Source organism: Pan paniscus, chromosome 14 (assembly GCF_029289425.2).
Source record: "Pan paniscus chromosome 14, NHGRI_mPanPan1-v2.0_pri, whole genome shotgun sequence".
Classification (NCBI taxonomy): Eukaryota; Metazoa; Chordata; class Mammalia; order Primates; family Hominidae; genus Pan; species Pan paniscus.
In genome coordinates this window covers 19,345,101-19,368,995 of record NC_073263.2, presented here as the reverse complement: position 1 = coordinate 19,368,995, position 23,895 = coordinate 19,345,101, and the positions used below count along the sequence as shown (strand labels likewise).

Below are 23,895 nucleotides of genomic sequence, written 5' to 3'. Positions count from 1 at the left end.
TCTCAACATCACGAATGTGCCTTCCTCAGGAACCTTTTTAAAAACTTTTCTTTTTTCCTTTTTATACAGACGTGTTCAAATCTCTTCTACTTTTTTTTTAAATTTTATTTTGGAGATGGAGTTTCGCTCTTGCTGCCCAGGCTTGAATGCAATGGTGCGATCTTGGCTCGCTGTAACCTCTGCCTCCCAGGTTCAAGTGATTCTCCTGCCTCAGCCTCCTAGCTGGGATTACAGGCTTGCGCCACCATGCCCACCTTATTTTGTATTTTTAGTAGAGACGGGGCTTCACCATGTTGGCCAGGCTGGTCTTGAACTCCCGTCCTCAGGTGATCTACCTGCCTCGGCCTCCCAAAGTGCTGGGATTACAGGCGTGAGCCACCACGCCCGGCCAGATCTTTTCTATTTTTAACAAAGACAACGAAACCTCCTCTCCCCTAACATAAAGTCTTACCTGAATCCAGCTTTTTCCTCTTAAAACTTAGAGATGACAGGTAGGCTTTTTGAAATTATACCTACCCCTCATGTAAGCAAAAAATAAATCATTAAAACCAAACAATATGAGGGGTGGATTCCAAAATAGGATACAAAAATACAAGAAATTAACCTAATTGTCTTACAAATGAATAACATCATCACATTGAAAGGGGATAGGGAAGGTAACAAGGAACCTAAATAACTGGAAAATAGTGTGTTGACTGGATATCATAATACTAATGATAAGAACCATACATAAATTCTGTAAGCTAGTTAGGCATATGGGCTAGTAGTTCTGAAACCACTTTGTGTGTATACGTTACATGAACAGATTAGTACCTACAGTCTTTTGTATCTGTGGGTTCTACATCTATGGATTCCGCCAACTGTGGATTGATAATATCTGGGGGAAAATTGTGTATATACTAACATTAACAGACTTTTTAAACTTGTCATTCTCTTTTTTTTTTTTTTTTTTTGAGATGGAGTCTCGCTCTGTCGCCCAGGCTGGAGTGCAGTGGCGCAATCTCGGCTCACTGCAAGCTTCGCCTCCCGAGTTCACGCCATTCTCCTGCCTCAGCCTCCCAAGTAGCTGGGACTATAGACGCGTGCCACCATGCCCGGCTATTTTTTTTGTATTTTTAGTAGAGACGGGGTTTCACCGTGTTAGCCAGGATGGTCTCGAACTCGTGACCTCGTGATCCTCCCGCCTCAGCCTCCCAAAGTGCTGGGATTACAGGCGTGAGCCACCACACCCGGCTAACTTGTCATTCTCTAAACCGTGCAGTATAACAACTATTTACATAGCCTTTATATTGTGTTAGGTATTATAAGTAATCTAGAGATGCTTTTAAGTGTGTAGGAGGACTTTTTGTTACTTGTCATTCTCTGTAAACAGTGCTGTTTACATAGTCTTTACATTGTATTAGGTATTATAAGTAGAGATGTTTTTAAGTGTGTAGGAGGATGTGCATAGGTTATATGCGAATACTACACCATATGTCAGGGAGTTGAGCATCAGTGGATTCTGGTGTCTGGGGGAGGTTCTGGAACCAATCCCCTGCACATACCAAGGTATGACTGTATATTGTGGATAATGAGACTCAAGTTTCTCATCATTAGAGAAAGATGAACGGCTAAACTTAAAATCCTGTGTGAGTGTGATTTGAATCAGAGGTATGAACTCTGTGGTGTTTAATATTGACAAATACATGCAGAAATATAGATGTGTGTTTATGTATGGGTTAATATGTATACATATACTGTATTTTATTTTTAATTAAAAAAAATTATTTAAGAGACAAGGTCTTGCCCTGTCACTCAGGCTGAAGTGCAGTGTCGCAATCATAGCTGACTGTAACCTCGAACTCCTGAGCTCAAACAATCCTGCCTTAGCCTCCCAAGTAGCTGGGACTATAGGTGTTTACCACCACACCCAGCTAATTTTTTAATTTTTATTTTTTTATAGAGATGGGATTATGCTATGTTGCTTAGGCTGGTATCAAACTCCTGGCCTCAAGTGATCTTTCCTGCCTCAGCCTACGAAAGCACTGATATTACAGGCATGTGCCACCATGCCTGCCCCATATGCTGTATTTTATGGCTTTTTCTACTGAGAGGCCCTAGAAGCTTCAGTAACAATGAACATAACTGGTGCCTCGATCTTTAATAATAATTGCTACAGACAAGCTTTTTTGATGGATACCAAAGTTGGTGGGCGAAACTTGAGAAACAGGGTTTTTGCATAGTCTCAAATTTGTATACAAATGGAAAAAATATTAAATTTAAAGTGGAGAAACGCAGTAGACACCACCATAACCAAACACTAAATTTCATATCACCTGTAATAAGACAGTTGACATCAGGAGCCCCTTGATATGATTCACTGAATGGGATATAACATTATTTCTGTGATATTCTTACCAGATATGCATAATCATTCCAGTTATGAGAAAAAACAAACCCAAATTCAAGGACATTCTACAAAATAATCAGTTCTCTTTAATAGTGTCAGGTTCATGAAAGATAGAAAGACTGAACTGTTACAGACTGTTGGAGACTAAGGAGAAATAACGACTAAATGCAATGTGGGATTCTGGATAAGGTATTGGAACAGAAGAAAGGTGTTAGTGGGCCTGTGGTCCCAGCTACTTAGGAGGCTGAGGTGGGCGGATTGCTTGAACCCAGGAGTTCTGGGCTGTAATGCACTATGTCGATTGGATGTCCGCATTAACTTTGGCATCAATATGGTGACCTTCTGGGAGCAGGGGACTACCAGGTTACCTAAGGAGGGGTGAACTGGCCCAAGTCAGAAATGGAGTAGGTAAAAACTCCCGTGCTGATTAGTAGTGGGATAGCGCCTGTGAATAGCCACTGCACTCCAGCCTCGGAAACATAGCAAGACCCTGTCTCTTAAAACAAATAAGCAAGCAAACAAACAAAAAACATAGGAAGACCCTGTCTCTTTAAAAAAAAATTAGTGAGGAAACTGGTGAAGTTTTAGTAATGTCTATAGTTAATTATAATATTGTGCCAGTATTCATTCCTGGTTTTCATAATTTTGTACTATGGTTATACAAGGAGTTAATATTAGGGGAAGCTCGTGAGGCACATAGAAGATACGTTGCTGATTTAATCATAGGCTGAGATGTGGAATACTTGTTGCAGATGTAATTTTTTATTTTATTTTATTTATTTATTTTTCCGAGACGGAGTCTCACTCTGTCGCCCAGGCTGGAGTGCAGTGGCGCGATCTCGGCTCACTGCAAGCTCTGCCTCCCAGGTTCATGCCATTCTCCTGCCTCAGCCTCCGGAGTAGCTAGGATTACAGGCGCCTGTCACCACAGCTGGCTAATTTTTTGTATTTTTAGTAGAGATGGGGTTTCACTGTGTTAGCCAGGATGGTCTCGATCTGCTGACCTTGTGATCCGCCTGCCTCGGCCTCCCAAAGTGCTGGGATTACAGGCTTGAGCCACTGTGCGTGGCCTGAAGATGTAATTTTTTATTGCGTGATTTTTTTTTTATTATGTAATCTCAGTATACAGGGGCATCAGATTTAATCTAAAATTCAGTTAACTGAAAATATCTCAATATAAGGTGATAATTTGATGGGTAACCTTTATGTTTGACCAAATTCTAGTAAATACAGGCAGTAATAAATCTGTTACAATCTTAGTTTTTCCTGGTGGCTGGGGAGTTTCTTTTGAAATTAGCTGTAAGAATCTTGATTTAAGAAGTGTGAACAACTTGCCTTAAAATTGAGTAGTTTTTGGCCGGGCGCGGTGGCTCATGCCTGTAATCCCAGCACTTTGGGAGGCCGAGGCAGGCGGATCACAAGGTCAGGAGATCGAGACCATCCTAGCTAACACGGTGAAACCCTGTCTTTACTAAAAATACAAGAAATTAGCCGGGCGTGGTGGCGGGCGCCTGTAGTCCCAGCTACTCGGAGTCTGAGGCAGGAGAATGGCTTGAACCCAGGAGGCGTAGCTTGCAGTGAGCAGAGATCGCGCCACTGCACTCCAGCCTGGGTGACAGAGGGGACTGCGTCTCAAAAAAAAAATTTTTTTTTTGAGTAGTTTTGCAGTATGTATAAAGGAAAGAAAAAAAGATTATGTCTGGGAACTCATATATATTTGCAAGATGGAGCAAATGAAGAAAATTGTCACAATTAAATTGGAGAGATTTATCTGGCTGAGGCTGCTGCCAAGTAAGATAGCTTTATTTGTTAACAATCCAAATAGTCTGAATTCTGCCTTTGTGCTTTACTTTAGTTGGAAGATAGAAAAACTGGCCTAGGACAGTACATTTTGAGAGAAATGTATTTGGAGTACACAAGTTTCTGGTTTTACTTTCAATGCTATAAATAAATTATTTAGTTTTTCATAGGTAACTTAATTCTTCAGAGGTTGTGGCAGGTACCGAAGGAAGACCAGGATGAGGGGCTTACATGAACTGGTTCAGTCTGTGACTTGACCACTTAGTAGTTATTCCTTTGTTTTGTTTGTTCACTTATTCCTTCATTCCTTCTCTTCCCACCCATTTACTCACCTACCCACTTCGTTTCTTTGTTTTTTTTTTTTGAGACAGAGTTTCGTTCTTGTCGCCCAGGCTGGAGTGCGGTGGCGCGATCTCGGTCGCTGCAACCTCTGCCTCTTCGGTTCAAGTGATTCTCCTGCCTCAGCCTCCCGAGTAGCTGGGATTATAGGCGCCCACCACCCTGCCTGGCTAATTTTTGTATTTTTAGTAGAGACGTGGTTTTACCATGTTGGCCAAGCTGGTCGCAAACCCTTGACCTCAGATGATCAGCCCACCTTGTCCTCCCAAAGCGCTGGGATTACAAGCATGAGCCACCGCACCCGGCCCCACTTCCTTCCTTTCTTTGTTTTTTTTTTTGTTTGTTTGATTGATTTTTTGAGACGGAGTCTCGCTCTGTCGCTCAGGCTGTAATGCAGTGGTGTGATCTCGGCTCACGGCAACCTCCACTTCCCAGGTTCAAGTGATTCTCCTGCCTCGGCCTCCTGAGTAGCTGGAATTAAAAGTGCACGCCACCACGCCCGGCTAATTTTTATATTCTTCTTATTTTTTTTTTGAGAAGGAATCTTGCTCTTTCACCCAGGCTGGAGTACAGTGGCGCAATCTTGACTCACTGTAACCTCTGCCTCCCGGGTTCAAGAGATTCTCCTGCCTTAGCCTCCCAAGTCACTGGGATTACAGGCGCCTGCCACCACGCCAGACTAATTTTTGTAGTTGTAGTAGAGACAGGGTTTCACCATGTTGGCCAGGCTCGTCTCGAACTCCTGACCTCAGGTGATCTGCCGGCCTTGGCCTCCCAAAGTGCTGGGATTACAGGCGTGAGCCAGTGCGCCTGGCCCCCACTTCCTTTCTTAGTCATTTAGCGAATTATTATAAAGCCCTTCTTCTGTCTTGGGCTCTGTGTTGGATGTGGAGCCATAGTGCTGAACAATAACAGCAAGAAGGTTTCATCCCGTAGGCATCTTTCAGAATCCTGCAAGAATATTTGAGACCTGTAAATAATTAATGGGCCTCAAAATAAAACAAATTGTAAAATTGAAATTTTATTAGTTTTCAATTAAATGTAACGTGAAGGATTTAAAATTTGTCATAATTACTAGTTCTCCTCTCCTTAGTAGTTCCATTTGTGATTATAACCTAGAAAGCAATCCTTGACCTGAAGAGGTAATTTGTATAATTATAAAGGTGGTCATTAAAGCATTTGTGGAGTAGAAATAATTGAAAGCAAACATATATGGACAACAGGAATGTTTCTGTATGCTGTCATTAAATTTAGATTATAGAATCTTCTGTGTGGTATAATCGTAAGGGCAATGCTCCTGTTCCCCTAATCATTTCCAATGTGGTATATAAACTTTTTCATACCCTCTTCTATGGTTTTAAAAATCATTTTTATTTTATTTTTTAGACAGAATCTCACTCTGTCACCCAGAATGGAGTGCAGTGGTGTGATCACGGCTCCCCGCAGTCTCACCTTATGGGGTTCAAGTGATCTTCCCACCTTAGCCTCCCTAGTAGGAGGGACTACAAGCGTGTGCCACCATGCCTGCCTAATATATATATATATATATATATATATATTTTTTTTTTTTTTTTTCTTTTTTCTTGTTTTTGAAATGGAGCCTTGCTCTGTCACCCAGGCTGCAGTGCAGTGGCATGATCTCAGCTCACTGCAACCTCCGCCTCCCGGGTTCCAGCGATTCTCCTGCCTCATCCTCCTGAGTAGCTGGGATTACAGGTGTGCGCCAACACACGTGGGTAATTTTTTTGTATTTTTAGTAGAGATGGGGTTTTACCATGTGGACCAGGCTGGTCTTGAACTCCTGACCTCAAGTGATCTGCCCGTCTCGGCCTCCCAGAGTGCTAGGATTACAGACATGAGTCACTGTGCATGGCCGTGGCTAATATTTCCTATTTTTCGTGGAGGCTGTCACTCAAGTGATCCTCCCACCTTCGCTTCTGCCTCCACCTCCCAAAGTAATCCCAGTAATCCTGGGATTACAGGTGTGAGCCATCAAATTCGGCCATAAAAATGGTTTTTAAAAGCAGTAATAGCAATACCATTCTTTTACTTGCCCTTTTTCCTGACATTTGCATCACAGACATTCTTTCATGCCAGTAGATAGTAATCCACCTCTGTAACAGATGTGTTTCTTGTCTCCCAAGGTGTCAGTGAACCTTGTCTCCCATTTATAACTGATTAATGTGTCCTTGACCTTTTGCTTTTATAAATAATGCCACAATATATATCTGTGTATACATATGTCCCTGCACATTTGTGCATACATTTCTGTTTACTGGAAATAGGTTTGTTCATTTAAAATTATGTGGTAGAAGTGGGCCCCCAACAAGGTCACTGTGTCTACTGTATTGTCTTTGTAATTCGGAAGCTTTGAGACTAAAAAGTTGGTGTTTTTTTTTTCTTTTTCTTTTTCTTTTTTTTTTTTGAGATGGAGTCTCGCTGTATTGTGCAAGCTGGAGTGCAGTGGCGCAGTCTCAGCTCTCTGCAACCTCCGCCTCCTGGGCTCAAGCGATTCTCCTGCGTCAGCCTCCCGAGTAGCTGGGATTACATGCACGTGCCACCGCGTCCAGCAAATTTTTGTATTTTTAGTAGAGACAGGGTTTTACCATGTTGCCCAGGCTAGTCTTGAACTCCTGACCTCAGGTGATTCACCTGCCTCAGGCTCCCAAAGTGTGGGATTACAGGCGTGAGCCACCGCGCCCTGCCAAAAGTTTTTCTATGTATCCTTATTCAGGTGGCAATCTGACGTGAATCCATTTGATGGCAAAAGTTGATCTGAACTCCTGTTATGTGAAACCTTAATTACCTCCAGAGTGTGAATGTTTTATCTTACTGCAGAAATATTAATGTGTTTGATTATGGGGTGCTGCCCCAGATCCCACTGAGCATATAAGTATATTATTAGTATATTGACTCTTTTTATAAATAGTATTGGTATATTATGAGTATATTGACCCTTTTTAAAATGAGAAAAACTGAATTTCAACACATTTGACCTTTATTGGATCTTCCCATCGCCACCCACACCCATGAATGTGAAGTATTTTCTTCACAGTAAAATATATGAAATGTATTAATATCCAGGAAATGGATTAACCAGTTTACTTAAAGATTATTTTTAAGGATTATACTAAGAGTTATATAGAGAGTAAGACAACAATCTTAAAATAGTCCAGATTTTGCTTGAAATCCCTTAGGAACATTTTTGTTCATGTGGTCTGACATGAAGTTCTGAGTTTTTTCTCTGGTAATAGAAGAAATCACCATATCTTTTAATTAGTGGACTCAGATTTAGCGGGAGTGTTGTGCAACAAACAAGAACCAAGGTATCTTGAAATTTGAGGATTTGCAATTCTAAATGTAGGAAAAGTACGTTATAAGAGTAATCTGGAAAACGAGACCTAATAATGGGGCATCAGCTTTATACAGCCTTCACTATATAAATTACTTTTGCAGTTTTATTGGTGGAGGGCATACACCTTGAGTATCCATTATGGGAAATGTTTAACACCAGAATAAGTATTTTGGATTTTTTCACATTTTCAGTATTTGCATTGTGTTTACCAGGTGAGCATCCTAAATCTGAAATGCCCCAGTGAGCATTTTTTTAAACATCATGTTGGCTATCAGGAAGTTCCAGCCGGGGTGTTGGGGCTCACGCCTGTAATCCCAACACTTTGGGAGATTGAGGCAGGCAGACCACTTGAGCCCAGGAGTTTAAGACCAGTCTGGGCAACATGGCAAGACCCTGTCTCTACAAAAGTACAAAAAATTATCTGGACATGGTGGCACGTGCCTGTGGTCCCAGCTTCTTGGGAGGCTAAGATTGGAGGATTGCTTGAGCCTGGGAGGTCAAGGCTGCAGTGAGCTGAGCTGAGATTGGGACACTCCAGCATGGGTGACAGAGTAAGACCCTGTCTCAACAACAACAACAACAACAAATCCAGATTTTGGAGCATTTCAGGTTTAGAAAGATTCAAGAATGCTTTCAGATTTTTGGTTTAGGGAAACTCAACCTGTGTATATTTGAATTTGCATTGGTTTAAATGCCAATATAATGTGAGTCTGTTACTTCAATATTACTATATAGATTTTTCCTCTTAAAAGTAACCATAGACAGTAATGTAAATGTTTATGCTATAACACGTAATTTCTAAAAGCAGATTGTGGACTGACACCTGCTTCAGGGGATTTCTTTCAGTGGGTTGATGAATACGGGGAGAGAGGAGTTGGTAAGGCTTCCTTTTGGAAATAGGATTTTTGTCTAGGCATTGTGGTTTTTTGAGGTGGCTTATCTCTGGATATGTTCTGAGTGGCTTTAAGAACTGTGCAGTGCCAGTGATAGATCAGTAGATCTCAGACTTTATCTGTTTTTTTGTTTTTTTTTTTCTGAGACAGGGTCTCACTGTTGCCCAGTCTGGAGTGCAGTGGCGCGATCTCCGCTCACTGCAACCTCTGCCTCCTGAGTTCAACCTATTCTGGTGCCTCAGCCTCTCGAGTAGCTGGGATTATAACACACCTGGCTAATTTTTGTATTTTTAGTAGAGATGGGGTTTCACCATGTTGGCCAGGCAGGTCTTGAATTCCCGACCTCAGGTGATGTACTTGCCTCAACCTCCTAAAGTGCTGGGATTACAGGTGTGAGCCACCATGGCTGGCTGAGATTTTTTCCTTTCTATAGTAAGAGAGTACATGTTTCAGCTTTTTTTGACTCTCAATTTCTTGAATATACGCAAATAACTATCCTAGTTATGATTTTACTTTGTTTTTCTGGTTTACCTTAGCTAAGTTATTTATTTCTTTGGCTTTTTTGATTTATTAAAGGCTTGGAGTGACATAGAAGGAAGGTAAATTTAGGATGCCATGGTCAGTCGTGATTACAGGTTTGGCATAATATGATTGCATAAATGATTTCATTTTACATGAAGTAAAATGTCCAATGGCAGCCCACATGTTATGATGCTGAAATTTTTATTTAAAAAATTTTCAGACATGAAGAGGAGCATCGGCGGCGTGAGGAAGAAATGATCCGACACAGAGAACAGGAGGAACTGAGGCGACAGCAAGAGGGCTTTAAGCCAAACTACATGGAAAATGTAAGTAAACTACTAGTTAACTAAAATGACTTTATATTTTCAGGTTTATGATGTATATTTAGAATGCTTTAGATTTTGGTTTATACAGTAGTCTTTTCTAATCTTTCTAAATTCATCATGTTTGATAAATTAGTGATTTTCTTAACCTCTCATAGGTGGTAAAGTAAAATTAGTTTCTGAAGATATCTATGTTTTATGAAGTGGATGTTATATTTTTTCCTATTATTTTAGTTGATCTTTAAAAAACATATGCTATTAAATTAGAAATCTTGATATATACATCATTTCCACTTGACTGATTTTCACCACATACTAATATTGAAACATCTCTATTTTGGAAGATTTCAGACATGTACAGAAGAATTGTAGTGAACACTTATAAACATGGCCAATCTTTTACATCTTTAAGTATAACCACTTTATTTCCCAATTTATGTTATTTGAAATACCTGATTTCATATAATTTTATTTTCAGTATGTATCTCTAAAAGATGAGGACTTTTTAAGAAAATCTTTATCATATTTTAAAAATGGTCAGCTCTTTCATCTTAACTAATTAAAGCCCAGATTTGCACAGGTCTTAATTTTTTTTTTTTTAAACATTTGGTTTCTTTGAATTGACTGTTATATCCAGCCTCTTTTAGTCTATAGGTTTTCTCTTCCTGTCTTTAATATTTTAGTAACCTTTTTTTTTTTTTTGAGACGGAATCTTGCTCTGTCAACCAGGCCGGAGTGCAGTGGCACGATCTCAGCTCACTGCAACCTCTGCCTCCCAGGTTCAAGCGATTCTCCTGCCTCAGTCTCCCAAGTAGCTGGGATTACAGGTGCGCACCACCACACCTGGCTAATTTTTGTATTTTTAGTAGAGATGGGGTTTCACTATATTGGCCAGGCTGGTGTCGAACTCTTTACCTCAAGTGATCTGCCCACCTCAGCCTCCAAAAGTGCTGGGATTACAGGTGTCAGCCACCATGCCCAGCCGACATTTCTAAAATAGATCATCTATTGTTTCATAAGATTATGCTTATAGAAAAGCATTAGGTGACAATATACCTTCTTTTCTAGTAGTTACTTAAAGTGTGTATCGCATACTTGAAGCATCATGATAAAATTAATTTGGCTAGAGTGTAAGTTGGCAAGCTCTAGCCTGGGACTACTGCCTGGTTTTTATTACTCCACCACAGAGATACTGATGGTGCTTCTGTTTTTAAAGGGTTATTGCAAAAGAAAGAAGAATATTAGAAATGATTTGTGACTCGCAATAACTTAAAATATTTTTTTCTGACCTTTTTATAGTGTCTGTGGAAACCTGGGCTGGAATATTTATGTTTTTTTAAAAATTTTAAAATTAGTATTTATGGTAGATAGACCACAAAGTTACTATGCTCTTAACTTTTTGGGGTATCCGTATTTCAAATAGTATGTAAATGAGGTATGATAATTGTGTAACACTGACTAATGTTCTGTAAGTTTATTTGTGATTAGAAGTGATATGAATCTACACAAGTTTTTCATTATTTTGGTGTCAGTTTTATTTGGTTCCAAGCTTCACAGTGCCTCTTACTACTGCAAACTTAAGCACTAAAAGCAATATGAATGAAAGCTCTACCTATCTCAAATATTTTGTGTTAATGGGAATATATTAATAGGAAAGCATTGTATTAAGAATGCATTGAGGCCATTCTGGCAGTTGTTCTTCATTTACTTTGAAAACTGTCTTTGGAGAAAATTGTTAAACAATTTTAATGCTGTGTGCGTGTGTGTGTGTGTGTGTGTGTGTGTGTTTAAGCTTTGAAATTAGGCCCTCTTATGTGCTTTCTCTTTATTTCACTGTTCAGTTTAAAGGGAGGAATCAAATGGTAAGTGTTCAACTTGTCCAAGTAATGAGTAAAGTTGATTTTCTTTGTTAATTTTAAGATGCCACCTCTCTCTTCTTGTCTTCCTAATAGAAATATTCCAACACAACTAAGAGTTATGGGACTTTTAAGTATAAAATAAATATTGATTTACATATTTCACATTTTAAATAATAATTTCATGTAACAAAGAAAGAGTGAAAACACTTGTCATATCTGGTCATCTTTTTGTTTGTCAGCCTTCAACTTGATCATAATTTTATGACACATGGGAATATATTTTTAAGAGTTTCAAGGATGTAAGCCAGTACTTGATCAATATCAGTTGTCAGTTTTATTTAATACTTGATTTTTCCTTAGAAGACAAACTTTTTGATAATTGCTGTTGTAACTATAAATTAAACAACATTTTTTACTCATTTAGGATAACATTCAACTGCCTTAAGAATGTATACATTTTAATAATATGTCTTAATTGCATTTAGGTTTGTCTTTACCATAATATAGAGTGTATTCAATTTTTTTTCCAGGCAGTATTTACTAAGTGGAAATTTTCTACTTATCACAATTTTTGGACACATTAAAAGCTATTATTCTGGAAGCAATGAGAATTTTATGAGATTGTTTTTTATAATTGTCTTGTGATTGTTTTCATATTAGGTTACTCCACCAACTGTAGATTAAGTAGTTTAAACACTTCAGTACTTACCAGTCTTTATGGGAAAAATCTGCATTGGACTAAATGACAGATTTTAGTTCTAGCATTTGGTTGATGCAGTTTCTTGGAGTAAACATTGCTTCTTTGGAAAATGTTAATGTCATAAAAATATCCAAACGTCCATCTTATTTTAGCTTTAGTTATTGTATCATGTAGTTATGAAATATTTGGGTTAGGAAAATTGGGGTGATGTTTAAATTGTATGTTACTTGGTTTTAAAATTTGAGAAGTTTCTTTTTTTTTTTTTAATTTATTGAGACAGTTTCACTCTTGTTGTTCAGGCTGGAGTGCAATGGGATGATCTCAGCTCACTGCAACCTCTGCCTCCTGGGTTCAAGCGACTCTCCTGCCTTAGCCTCCCGAGTAGCTGGGATTACAGGTGCCTGCCACCATGCCCAGCTAATTTTTGTATTTTTGGTAGAGATGGGGTTTCACCATGTTGGCCAGGCTAGTCTCGAACTCCTGACCTCAGGTGATCTGCCCGCCTTGGCTTCCCAAAATGCTGGGATTACAGGCATGAGCCACCACACCCAGCTGAGAAGTTTCTTTTTCTTGTATGGCACATATTAATGTTTGCCTTTTCAATAAAGAAAAGAATAATTCTTCATACCCTTTTCAGGTTTCCTGCATTGAACTAAGTATATACCTGACTTACTATTAAAGCTTATTAGTCCCATTTGAGTAGTTGGGAATAGCCCTAGGTGTTTCAACACAGTTTATTCAACACACATAATAAACTTGAGAATAAAGGTATGTTGTATGCTAAGGCAACAGTTTGACTCAGTTGTATTTCTTTGCTTGTCAGAGGCATTCCATTGTAGCACCCGAGGGACTGTGAGGCCAGAATGATTAAGGGAATGTTGGCAGAGGCTAGCAGTGTAGTGCTTCTTCCAAGGACAATGTAAAACATTTTTTTTCTTTTAGAGATGGGGTCTTGATACGTTGCCCAGGCTGGGCTCAAGCAGTCCTCTTTCCTCATCCTCCTGAGTGGCTGAGACAACAAGCACATGCCACTGTGCCCAGCAGAACAGTGTTTTTCCAATGTATGTAATAAACACTCAAGGAGCTTTAAAAAAATGTGGGTTCTTAGATCATACTACTAATAATTGATTTGTTTTGTGATCCAGGTAGATTGTAATACATTGATCTTTGATCACATTTTTTTGCTAAATCCAGTAGTTTTCAACCTTGCAATATATTTGTGGAACTTAAGGAAAAATGCCTGAGATTCAGTCCTCCAAGTATTTTGATTCAGTGTGTCTAGGTTGGTACCAGGAGATATACGTGTTAAAGAAAACTCTACACCTTGCTTATTTCTTTTTGGCAGCGAAGATTCAAAACTACTGGCCTTGTATTGAAATGAGACATACTGAAATGAAAATAGTTGAATTTTTCATGGGTCCTGGGAGTGTTAGTGGAAGGCATGCTTGATGTGGTTCAACATGGTGTAAGATTTATATAGGATGCAATTTATTTATTTATTTATTGATGGTATCTTGCTGTGTTGCTCAGGCTGGAGTGCAGTGGCTATTGACAAGTGTGATTATAGCACACTACAGCCTCAAACTCCTGGGCTTAAGTGAATCTTCCTGCCTCAGCCTCCCAAGTAGCTAGGAGAGTAGGCATGCTGCTGTACCCATCTTTCTTCATTTTTTTCTTTCTTTTGATTGGGTCTCCCTGTGTTACCCAGGCTGGTCTTGACCTCCTGAAGCTATCCTCCTGTCTCAGTCTCCTGAATAGTGGGACTACAGTTGCCTACCACTGCATATGGTTATATATCCATCTTTAGAACACGGTTCAAACAGTATGACATTCTACGTGAATAGTACCCTGCAGAATTTGGGTGTGGCAACCTTGATTTGGGCTTTCAGACTATATGTGCAGGACATATTATCTCAAACTATGCATTAATTTTGCGTGCATAGTTCTAATAATTTTAATTGTCTCATCCAGTCGAGGGGTTGACAGACTAGAATAGACCAGGCTCAGTTCACATGCTGCCTATTTTTGTAACACTTTTTTTTGTTTGTTTTGTTTTGTTTTGTTTATTTTGCGCTACAAAAACTGATTTGAGTAGTTGTGACACAACTATGTGAGACTGTATTGAGACTACATGGCCTGCCAAGCCTAAAAAATATTTACACCTGACCCTTTACCTGAAATGTTTGCTGACCTCTGAATCCGAGAGTTGAAGGGAATCTATAAAAAGTGGCTCATATTACCAAACTCGTAGAGCTTGTGAAGAATAATGCAAATCTATTCATTTATATATTCTTTTCCAGTGTTTTTAGAAGGCTCACCGAGCACAGTACCTCATATTCCAGATCCAAGGATTCCTGAGGAATCCAAATTAGTATCCAGAAGGTTCATTGGTAGTCATGGTTATAAACCAGAGCAAAAGTTAATGGGAAGAAATGGTAAAGAGTCACTGCATTGCAGCTGACACCTGGAATTTTAAAATCTTTTTTTCGTTTTTGAGATGGAGTCTTGCTCTGTCGCTTAGGCTGGAGTTCAGTGGCGCGATCTTGGCTCACTGCAACCTCTGCCTCCCAGGTGCAAGTGTTTCTCCTGCCTCAGCCTTCCGAGTATCTGGGATTACAGGCACGCGCCACCACGATTGGCTAATTTTTTATTTTTATTTTTGAGACGGAGTCTTGCTGTCTCACCAGGCTGGAGTGCAGTGACATGATTTCGGCCCACTCCAACCCCCGCCTCCCAGGTTCAAGTGATTCTCCTGCCTCAGCCTCCCAAATAGCTGGGACTACAGGCGTGAGCCACCACGCCTGGGTAATTTTTGTATTTTTAGTAGAGATGTGGTTTCACCATGTTGGCCAGGATGGTCTCGATCTCTTGACCTCAGGTGATCCACCCGCTCAGCCTCCCAAAGTGGTGGGATTACATGTATGAGCCACCACGCCCGGCCCACGCTCGGCAAAGTTTTTGTATTTTTGGTAGAGATGGGGTTTCACCATGTTGGTCAGGCTGGTCTCGAACTCCTGACCTCGTGACCCGCCCACCTCGGCCTCCCAGAGTGTTGGGATTACAGGTGTGAGCCACCGTACCCGGCCAAAATCCCTTTAGTTCTAGTCAGTAGAGGAATAAAGCGCTGTTCTTTCAAATGTGAACCCCTCTTGATCAGTATTGTCCAATCTGGCCTGTTCTTTAACCAGTCAGCCTCTTTTCCTGCCTCTTGCATGGGCTTTTTGTTGTTGTTTCTTTGTTTGTTCATCTATCATCTCTTGCTTTAATCGTAACCTAACTTTCCCTGATGTGGCACGTGTAAAACTGAAAAACAGAAACTCTATCTGGTAAAAAAAAAAAAATTCCATTAATTTATGCTGTCAGAGAAGAGTGATCCTGTTTTTATTTACTAATGAATAGATACAAATTTATTTTCTGAAATGGTTTGTGAAGATTCCAGAGCAGAAGTTACAGTTTTGTGGTTTCCACATGGCTGTCCCTCTTTTTCTACAGTTTTTAAAGGTCTAATGAGGAATTTATGTTGCTTAAGAAGATTTGTTTTTTGAAGTCTAAACTCCTGAAGCATTCAAACAAAAGACACATTTTACAAGGGATTTTTATGGCCTCTTCATTAAGTTATGGAAGTAACTAAAGAATTATTTGCTGAAGGATTTGATGTCAGATTTAAGAGTGACCTGCTGGACTGGTAGGCTTATTTATGGTATAATGATGGCCTAGTCCCAGTGGTTTGGACATGTTGGTGAAAATCAAAATGGATAATAACAGACATTGCAATGGTCTCATATGTAATGTTCTAGTTGTGACTAGTTTCGGTTGTTAGTGTTTTTACTTATTCATTAAAATAATTTATTACAAGCCAAGGATTTTTCTCAATATTTGGCATGGTACATAATTGTAACTTAACTTAGACTTTTGTGATCAAATAAAAACAAACATATATATAAGTTTGTAATGTTTACACATATTCTTAGAATTGATTTGTAGGATTTTGCTGATTTGGGATAATTGGTTGAAGGTATGTGTCAGTTTTAACCAGGTGTTGAGTTATTTGATCACTCCTCCAAAGATTATTTAATAGTTTTAATAATATCTAATGATGTGTGGGAAACCGTAGAATTTTTCATACAAACTGGGACAAATGAACATGGATACTATTAAAATACTTCCTACAATAGGCATAAAATGGGCTTTCTTAGGTGAACCAGGAGGTATAGTTAGCCTAATCATATGCTATGATTATTAGTAATGGTTTTCTGTGTTTTATCATTCATATTTGTAAATCTTTTTTGAATGACTACTTGGAAATGATGACTGAATCTCATACTGTGTACACACTTCATCAGAGGACACTTAATTGTATTGATTAACATTTTTTTGATCTTACCTTCTGTTAGAGTTTCAGAGAGGTTCATAATCCAGAAAAATTATCATGTTTTCTTTTTTCCTTTTGGAGAATATCTGTTCAGACTCAGGTCATGTATTTCTTCTGATTCCTCACCCCAGCTGTCATCTTTTTCATTAAAATAATTTAAAATAAAAAATTGTTTTTAAGGAGGGAGTCTTGCTCTGTTGCCCAGGCTGGAGTGCAGTGGCGTGATCTTGACTCACTGCAACCTCTGCCTCCTGGGTTCAAGTGATTCTTGTGCCTCAGCCTTCCAAGTAGCTGAGATTACAGGTGCTCACCACTACATCCGGCTAATTTTTGTATTTTTTAGTAGAGACGGGGTTTCACCATGTTGGCCAGGCTGCTCTTGAACTCTTTACCTCAAGTGATCCACCTGCCTTGGCCTCCCAAAGTGCTGGGATTACAAGCATGAGTCACTGTGCCTGGCCAGAAAATTTTTTTGTTTTTGTTTTTGTTTTCTTGAGGCGGTGTTTTGCTCTTGTCATCCAGGCTCTGGAGTACAGTGGCGCGATCTCAGCTCATTGCAACCTCCGCCTCCCAGGTTCAAGTGATTCTTCTGCTTCAGCCTCCCGAGTAGCTGGGATGACAGGCACCCGCCACCATGCCCAGCTAATTTTTGTATTTTTAGTAGAGACGGGATTTCACCATGTTGGCCAGGCTGGTCTCGAACCCCTGTCCTCAGGTGATCCACCTACCTCAGCCTCCCAAAGTGTTGGGATTACAGGCGTGAGCCACTGCACCTGGCCGAAAATTTTTTTAAGACAGGCTCTCACTGTGTCACCCAGACTGGAGTTCAGTGGCACGATCATAGCGCCCTGTGACCTTGAACTCCTCAGCTTAAGTGATCCTCCTGCCTCAGCCTCCCATGTAGTTGGGACTGCAGGTGTGTGACACCAGCCCCTCCTAATTAAAAACATTTTTTTTTGTAGAGATGGAGTCTCACTGTGTTCCCTAGGTTGATCTCAAACTCCTGGGCTAAAGCAATCCTCCTGCCTCTGCCTCCCAAAGTGCTGGGATTACAGGTGTGAGCCACTGCACCTGGTCCTTTTTATGTTCAATATAGTTAATTCTTTATATTTACCAAGTTGTATTCTAAGTTTTTTCTGACTTTGTTGTCTGCTAATTGTGTTCTCTGAATTTTTCGAGGTCATGAATTTTATGTTTGTCATATTATAGTTACTTAGATGTAAACTGAGAGAATTAAGTAGCTGTTTGAGGTCTTGTTTTTCAAATGCCAATGCAGCTCAGTTATGGTTTTCAGTCTGTATGGATCACTAGACCTTGGCATTTATTGAATATTAATGCCTCAGATATTACACATTTGGCACTTTGGAAAACATAGGTGGCATTGAGGTATAACTGCTCATACATTTTTATAGACTTCATACGTGATTAAGTAATGAAGAGTATTTTTAAAAGCAGCCAAAGAAACAATTTTTTTTTGCTTGGTTTTCAACACACCTAACTTTTTACTTCAGAGTATTAGACTTACAGGTCGTCTGGGAGGTTTCCATTTTGGAAGAAAAATTTGTTCACTGTTTCCTGTATTCAAAACATAGTGCTGAGCACTGTGGAGGATACAGAGGATGTTAGAGGATTTTAGGTGCTGAGTACTTATACAGAGTAATGTTAAAAGAAACAGCTCAAACGTTCTGAGAATTTAGAAAATGAAGTTCTCTACTGAGAGTGTCATTAAATAGTCTTGGTACTTTTGTGTGTGTATATGTCTGTGTTTATAAAATGATGTGATTTGTTTATTATTCCTGCTGTGTTGTAGGTATACCTCATGTCTTTTCATTTGAAATGGTAAGTTCTAATAATTTTTGGTTCAGAATGGTAAGATTTTTTAGCTAATGTTAACTCTTTTTTGAGCAATCGGAGAAGAGGAGAGTCAAGACCGGCAAATAGACATGGTTAACTAATGTAAACATATCTTGTGCATTGTCTAGTGTATAATATAACTAATAATAATTTTAATTATTAGTTTGAAATAGTAACAGAAGATCCTCAGAAGGCATAAAAATTTAACTTGTTAATTCTGCTTTGTGACTTGTTTAATGTATTTGGAGCCACCTTACAGTGCTTGTTCTACATAGTGACGGTAAATTATATTTTAGGCTAGTCAGTATCTAAGATCTTCTATACTTCATATTGAGGATAGTATCTCTGTAGTATCATCTAAAATGTTAGAATTTTGTACTAAAACTAAAAAATTATAATGTCTATTTATGTTCAGTATTAAGTAACAACTAGTGAGATGTAGGCTGTAGGAACTCTGGTTTGTAAGCATCTGATGAGATGCAGTTATGAGTTAGATTGGTAATTATTATAATTATAAACTTTCAAAGGCTTTTACTTATTTGAGTTGATTGATAATTATTATAATTACAAACTTTCAAAGACTTTTACAATTCAAAGTAACTGAAAGTTTATGGGTAAGTTTGTTTCTTTTCTTAATGGTATCTTATACTATATTGTGCACTATGTGTCAAACCGTGGCTTTTCTGGTTGTTTTACCATAGTTTTCTTAAGATAACTTCTTCATTTGATTTATTCTTGTTTTTTCTATATATGATTTTAACCAATTGATGTGATTGTTACAGTAGTTTGTTTTATAATGGCAAATTTTAAATAACTTTGATTTTTATTTTGGTACCTCTTAAATGTGTAAAAAATGACTATGTATTTAAACCTGTAGCTTTGAGTTAGTTACTTAGAAGAAAATATGTACTAACATCACAATTTCAAGGCCTCTGGTAAATTATTAAGATGATTTATCTAATGCCGACTATCACAAACAGAAATGGATACTCTCCTGTATAAAATGTGTACTTAACTCATACGTTGGCCATCTATGCCTTGTTTTCCTGTTTTCTGCTTTTTTCTGTTGACGGGACCAGTTTGGAACTGCTGCTTGTGCAGTTTATATTTGTTCTTTTCTTTCACCTTTCATACCTTGACCTGGCCAGTTATGATGGTTTTACTTTGGTAAGGAAATGCACTGGATAAGAAAGAGGTTTTGGATCAAGAAGTGCAAACCAGTCACCAGTATTATGTGAGCTTTGGTAAGATTTTATTGCTAGTATTGTTTGTCTTACAGCTGATATCCTTGCTCATTGTTTTTTTTAGGAGTTCTGGGTAAAATAACTAAATTTGAAGAATAATTAAATACTATTAATCAATTTTAGGTTTTAAAAGCACCTCTTCAGAGTGAGTTTACACCTGACAATTGAAACTGGTAATCTTGAAAATGCTCTCAGGTGTATGCATTACAAATAAAATTCTTAGGAGCAGTGTTGTGTGCCTTGTAGTCCCAGCTACTTGGGAGGCTGTGGTGGGAGGATCAATTGAGCTCAGGAATTCAAGGCCCGCTTGGGCAACATAGTGAGAGGCCCGTCTCTTAAAATCTCAGCCAAATAGAAGCTTCTTTAACAATTAATTTATGTAAAATACTTATTTCCTTCTGTCCCTTGATGTGTGCTAGATTGTGTTTACATTTAATTGATCTTCGGTTAGAAAGCCACCCTATGTATTAAAAAACAGCCATTAATTTTGCTACACATTGAGTTGAATTTGACAGTAGTATCAGAGCAATCTATTCACTCAATTACCTGACCGAGGCTTTCAAAATACATTGTTGAATGTATTTGGTTTAAGAGGCACATTTCAAGTTAATGAACACAGTAAGTTTCTCTACTTCTATTTGTCGTTGCCTCCGTTTCTGATTTAGTATTTAACAAGTAACAACTACTTTTTGTTTCGTGACTAAACCTTGCAGTATAAATTAAGATGTAATTAGCTGGGTGTGGTGGCATGACTGTAGTTCCAGCTACTAGGGAGCCTGAGGCAGGAGGATCCGTTGAGCCCAGTGAGTATAAGTCCAGCCTGGGCAACATAGTGAGACTCATCTTGATTTATTATTATTATTTTTAATGTAATTGATTATTCAAAAGGATTCATTTTAAAGTTTCAATATTTTAGTAGCCTTTTTCAAAAGAGCTTTAGGTCCACAGCAAGATTATGTGGAAGGTACAGAGATTTCCCGTCTACCCCGTGCCACATGCCTACAGCTTCTCCTGCTATCAAAATGTTTTACCAGAATGATACACTTACAACAATTGCTGAAGCTACATTGACACGTGCTTATCAACCGAAGTCTATAGTTTACCTTTAGATTTGCTCTGGGTGTACATTCTGAAGGTTTTGACAAATCTATGACATGAACCTATGATTATAGTATCATACAGAGTATTTTCACCTCCTTAAAAATCTTCTGTGCTCTGCTTCTTTATCCCTTCCACCTAACCCTTGGCAACCACTGATCCTTCTATCGTCTCCATAGTTTAGTTTTTTCCAGAATGTCATATAGTTGGAATCATACAGTATACAGCCTCTTCAGATTGGCTTCTAGTCACCTGGCAATATGCATTTAAATTTCCTCTATGTCTTTTCATGGGTTGATAGCTCATTTCTTTTTAGCACTGAATAATATTTTGGTTGTACCACAGTTTACCCATTCATATACTAAAGGACATCTTAGTTGCTTCCAGGTTTTAGCAATTATGAATCAAGCTGCTATAAACATTCATGTGTAGGTTTTTGTGTAGACATAAGTTTGCACCTCCTTTGGGTAAAATGCAAAGAGTGATATTGCTGTATCAGATGGTAAGAGTATGTTTAATTTTATCAGAAACTGCCAGACTGTCTTGCAAAATGGTTACACCTGTTTGTATTCCCTTCAGCAATACGTTGAAGTTCTTGTTGCATCGCATCTTGGCCAGCATTTGTTTTTGTCAGTGTTTCGGATCGTCACCATTCTAGTAGGTTTTGTAGTGCTATCTCATTTTAATTTGCAGTTCCGTCAATGCAATTTGCAATTCTATCAATGGCATACGAAGTAAAGTTTCATTTTAACAATCATATATCTGAAGAATATTTTCCCAGATATTCATGGGTGAAGATATTTAGGAATGCATGTATTGAGGGGAGAAAACTTGGTTATATATATATAGATTGTCTTATATTTTTTAAAGTACCCCTCACTAACTAGCAGCGAATAACACATATATTAGAAATTGTTGTTTTTAATTGCCTGAATTTCAAATGTTAAGTTTTCCAAGCATTCACTATTGATTAGGTTGGAAAGTTTACATGCTATTGAGTTGTATCAATAGAAACGTATATTTTTTTCCTTTTCATTTTAAAACGTTTAAAAATTTTTTTGGAGTGAGGTCTCATTCTGTCACCCAGGCTGGAGTGCAGTGACGCAATCATAGGTCACCATACCTCTAATTCCTAACCTCAAGGGATCCTCCTGCGTTGGTCCCCCAAAACCCTGAGATTACAGGCACTGGACACCATGCCTGACCCTTATTTACTTTTTTTTTTTTTTTTTTAAGTGGAGTCTCCCTCTGTCGCCCACGCTGGAGTGCAGTGGCACGATCTCAGCTCACTGCAAACTCCGTCTCCTGATCAAGTGATTCTCCTGCCTCAGCCTTCTGAGTAGCTGGGATACAGGGGTGCACCACCATGCCTGGCTAGCTTTTTTTTTTTTTTTTTTTTGAGACAGAGTCTGTCTCTGTTGCCCAGGCTGGAGAACAGTGGTGTTATCATGGCTCATTGCAGCCTCCACCTTCTGGTTTCAAGCGATTTTCCTTCCTCATCCTCTCGAGTAGCTGGGACTACAGGCGCCTACCACCACACCTGGCTGATTTTTTGTGTTTTTAATAAAGATGGGTTTCACCATGTTGACCAGGCTGGTCTCAAACTCCTGACCTCAGGTGATCTGCCCGCTTCGGCCTCCCAAACTGCTTGGATTACAGGCTTGAGCCACCGTGCTCGGCCTTAATTTCTTTTGTATTTTTAGTATTTACGGGGTTTCACCATGTTGGCCAGGCTGGTCCCTAACTCCTGACCTCAAGTGATCTGCCTGCCTCAGCCTCCCATAGTGCTGGGATTACAAGTGTGAGCCACCATGTCTGGCCCAGTTTACTTTTATTAGAAAAGATTCATTTGCTGATGTATATTGTTCAGTATCTTAATACTTTTTTCATGAGTTAATACTGGCAAAGAGGCCTAATATCTTGAGGTTTTTAAAAATACCCATGAATATTTCATGTAAGTGATTTTTGCTTCATTCTTTGTGTCTACAATTTGTTATCTAATATTTCTGGCTCCTAACGATTTTCTTTTTTGTTTTTTTTGAGATGCAGTCTCGCTGTGTCGCCAAGCTTTTCATAGAGACGGGGTTTCACCATCTTGGCCAGGCTGGTCTCGATCCCCTGACCTCAGGTGATCTGCCTGCCTCAGCCCCCCAAAGTGCTGAGGTTACAGGAGTGAGCCACCGCGCCTGGCCAACAGTTCTTATTTAATCTTTCTCATGAAAGTTTAATTGGTTATAACCTTATTGTTCTGTTATGTAACCTTCTTTAGTGAAGGAAAAGGTAATAGAATATAGTTTGCTCACACTAAAATATTTTCAATTGCTAAATATAGGGTTTTTTTAGGGAATTTATTTTTAGGAATATTTAGATATTCCTAATTGATTAAAAAGGCTGAATCCTGTTACTTGTCAGAACTTACTATATTTTTCTCTAGAATTATATATTTTTTAGTGGATTTAAATGTTCTACATTATTTTAGCATTTTTGTTTTTTGAGACATAGAACCTAAATTGCATGTGGTGATTCCTGGACAATTCTTAAAGCTTTTTTTGAGATAAACATGAGAGGTCTTTATCAATAAAGAATTTTGACTGTGACCTAAAAAAGAGTATTGATTGTGCCCATTAAGATTGCATTCACTCAAACAAGAGTTATATTGATAAAGTGTTAGATGAATACCTCTCGTCATTGATCATTAAATGTTGTTCCAGCTGACACAGTTAAAGCAGTTTTTATTTAGTTCAGTGAGTGTATCCCCAAGTTTAGGTGGTCATACTACACTTTAGCTTTACCTGAGTACTGTGTTAAGTCATTCCTTTAAATTAGGTTATTGGTAATACACACACACACATACACACACAAAATATACATGTTGAGTATCCCTTATCTAAAATGTTTGGGACTAGAAGTGTATTGGAATTTGGATTTTTTTGAATTTTGAAACATTTGTGTATTATGTAATGAGATATCTTGGGGATGGGACCCAGATCCAAATATGAAATTCACTTATGTTTCATATATGTCTTATATACATAGCCTGAAGGTAACTTCATAGAATTTAATTTTTTAATTTTTAATTTTTTATTTTTTTGAGACGGAGTCTTGCTGTATCGCCCAGGCTGGAGTGCAGTGGCGTGATCTTGGCTC

General features: G+C 38.6%; 1 protein-coding gene across 16 annotated transcripts in view; it reads left to right on the top strand.

Annotated features, from left to right (window-relative positions):
* Positions 1-23,895, top strand: part of PSPC1 (paraspeckle component 1) — a 106,577-nt gene that overhangs the window by 41,863 nt on the left and 40,819 nt on the right. For 10 of the 16 annotated variants that reach the window (XR_609668.5, XR_008954733.2, XR_010109660.1 and 7 more), the window contains exon 6: positions 9,519-9,624. Coding sequence is in view for 6 of the 16 variants with exons in the window: in XM_055097134.2 (XP_054953109.1) it covers positions 9,519-9,624 (106 nt within the window). In the remaining 10 variants the exon portion in view is untranslated. Of the gene's footprint in view, positions 1-9,518; positions 9,625-11,462; positions 11,484-23,895 lie in introns of all 16 variants that reach the window. The other 6 variants (XR_010109658.1, XR_004665812.2, XR_010109657.1 and 3 more) reach the window with 1 other exon arrangement.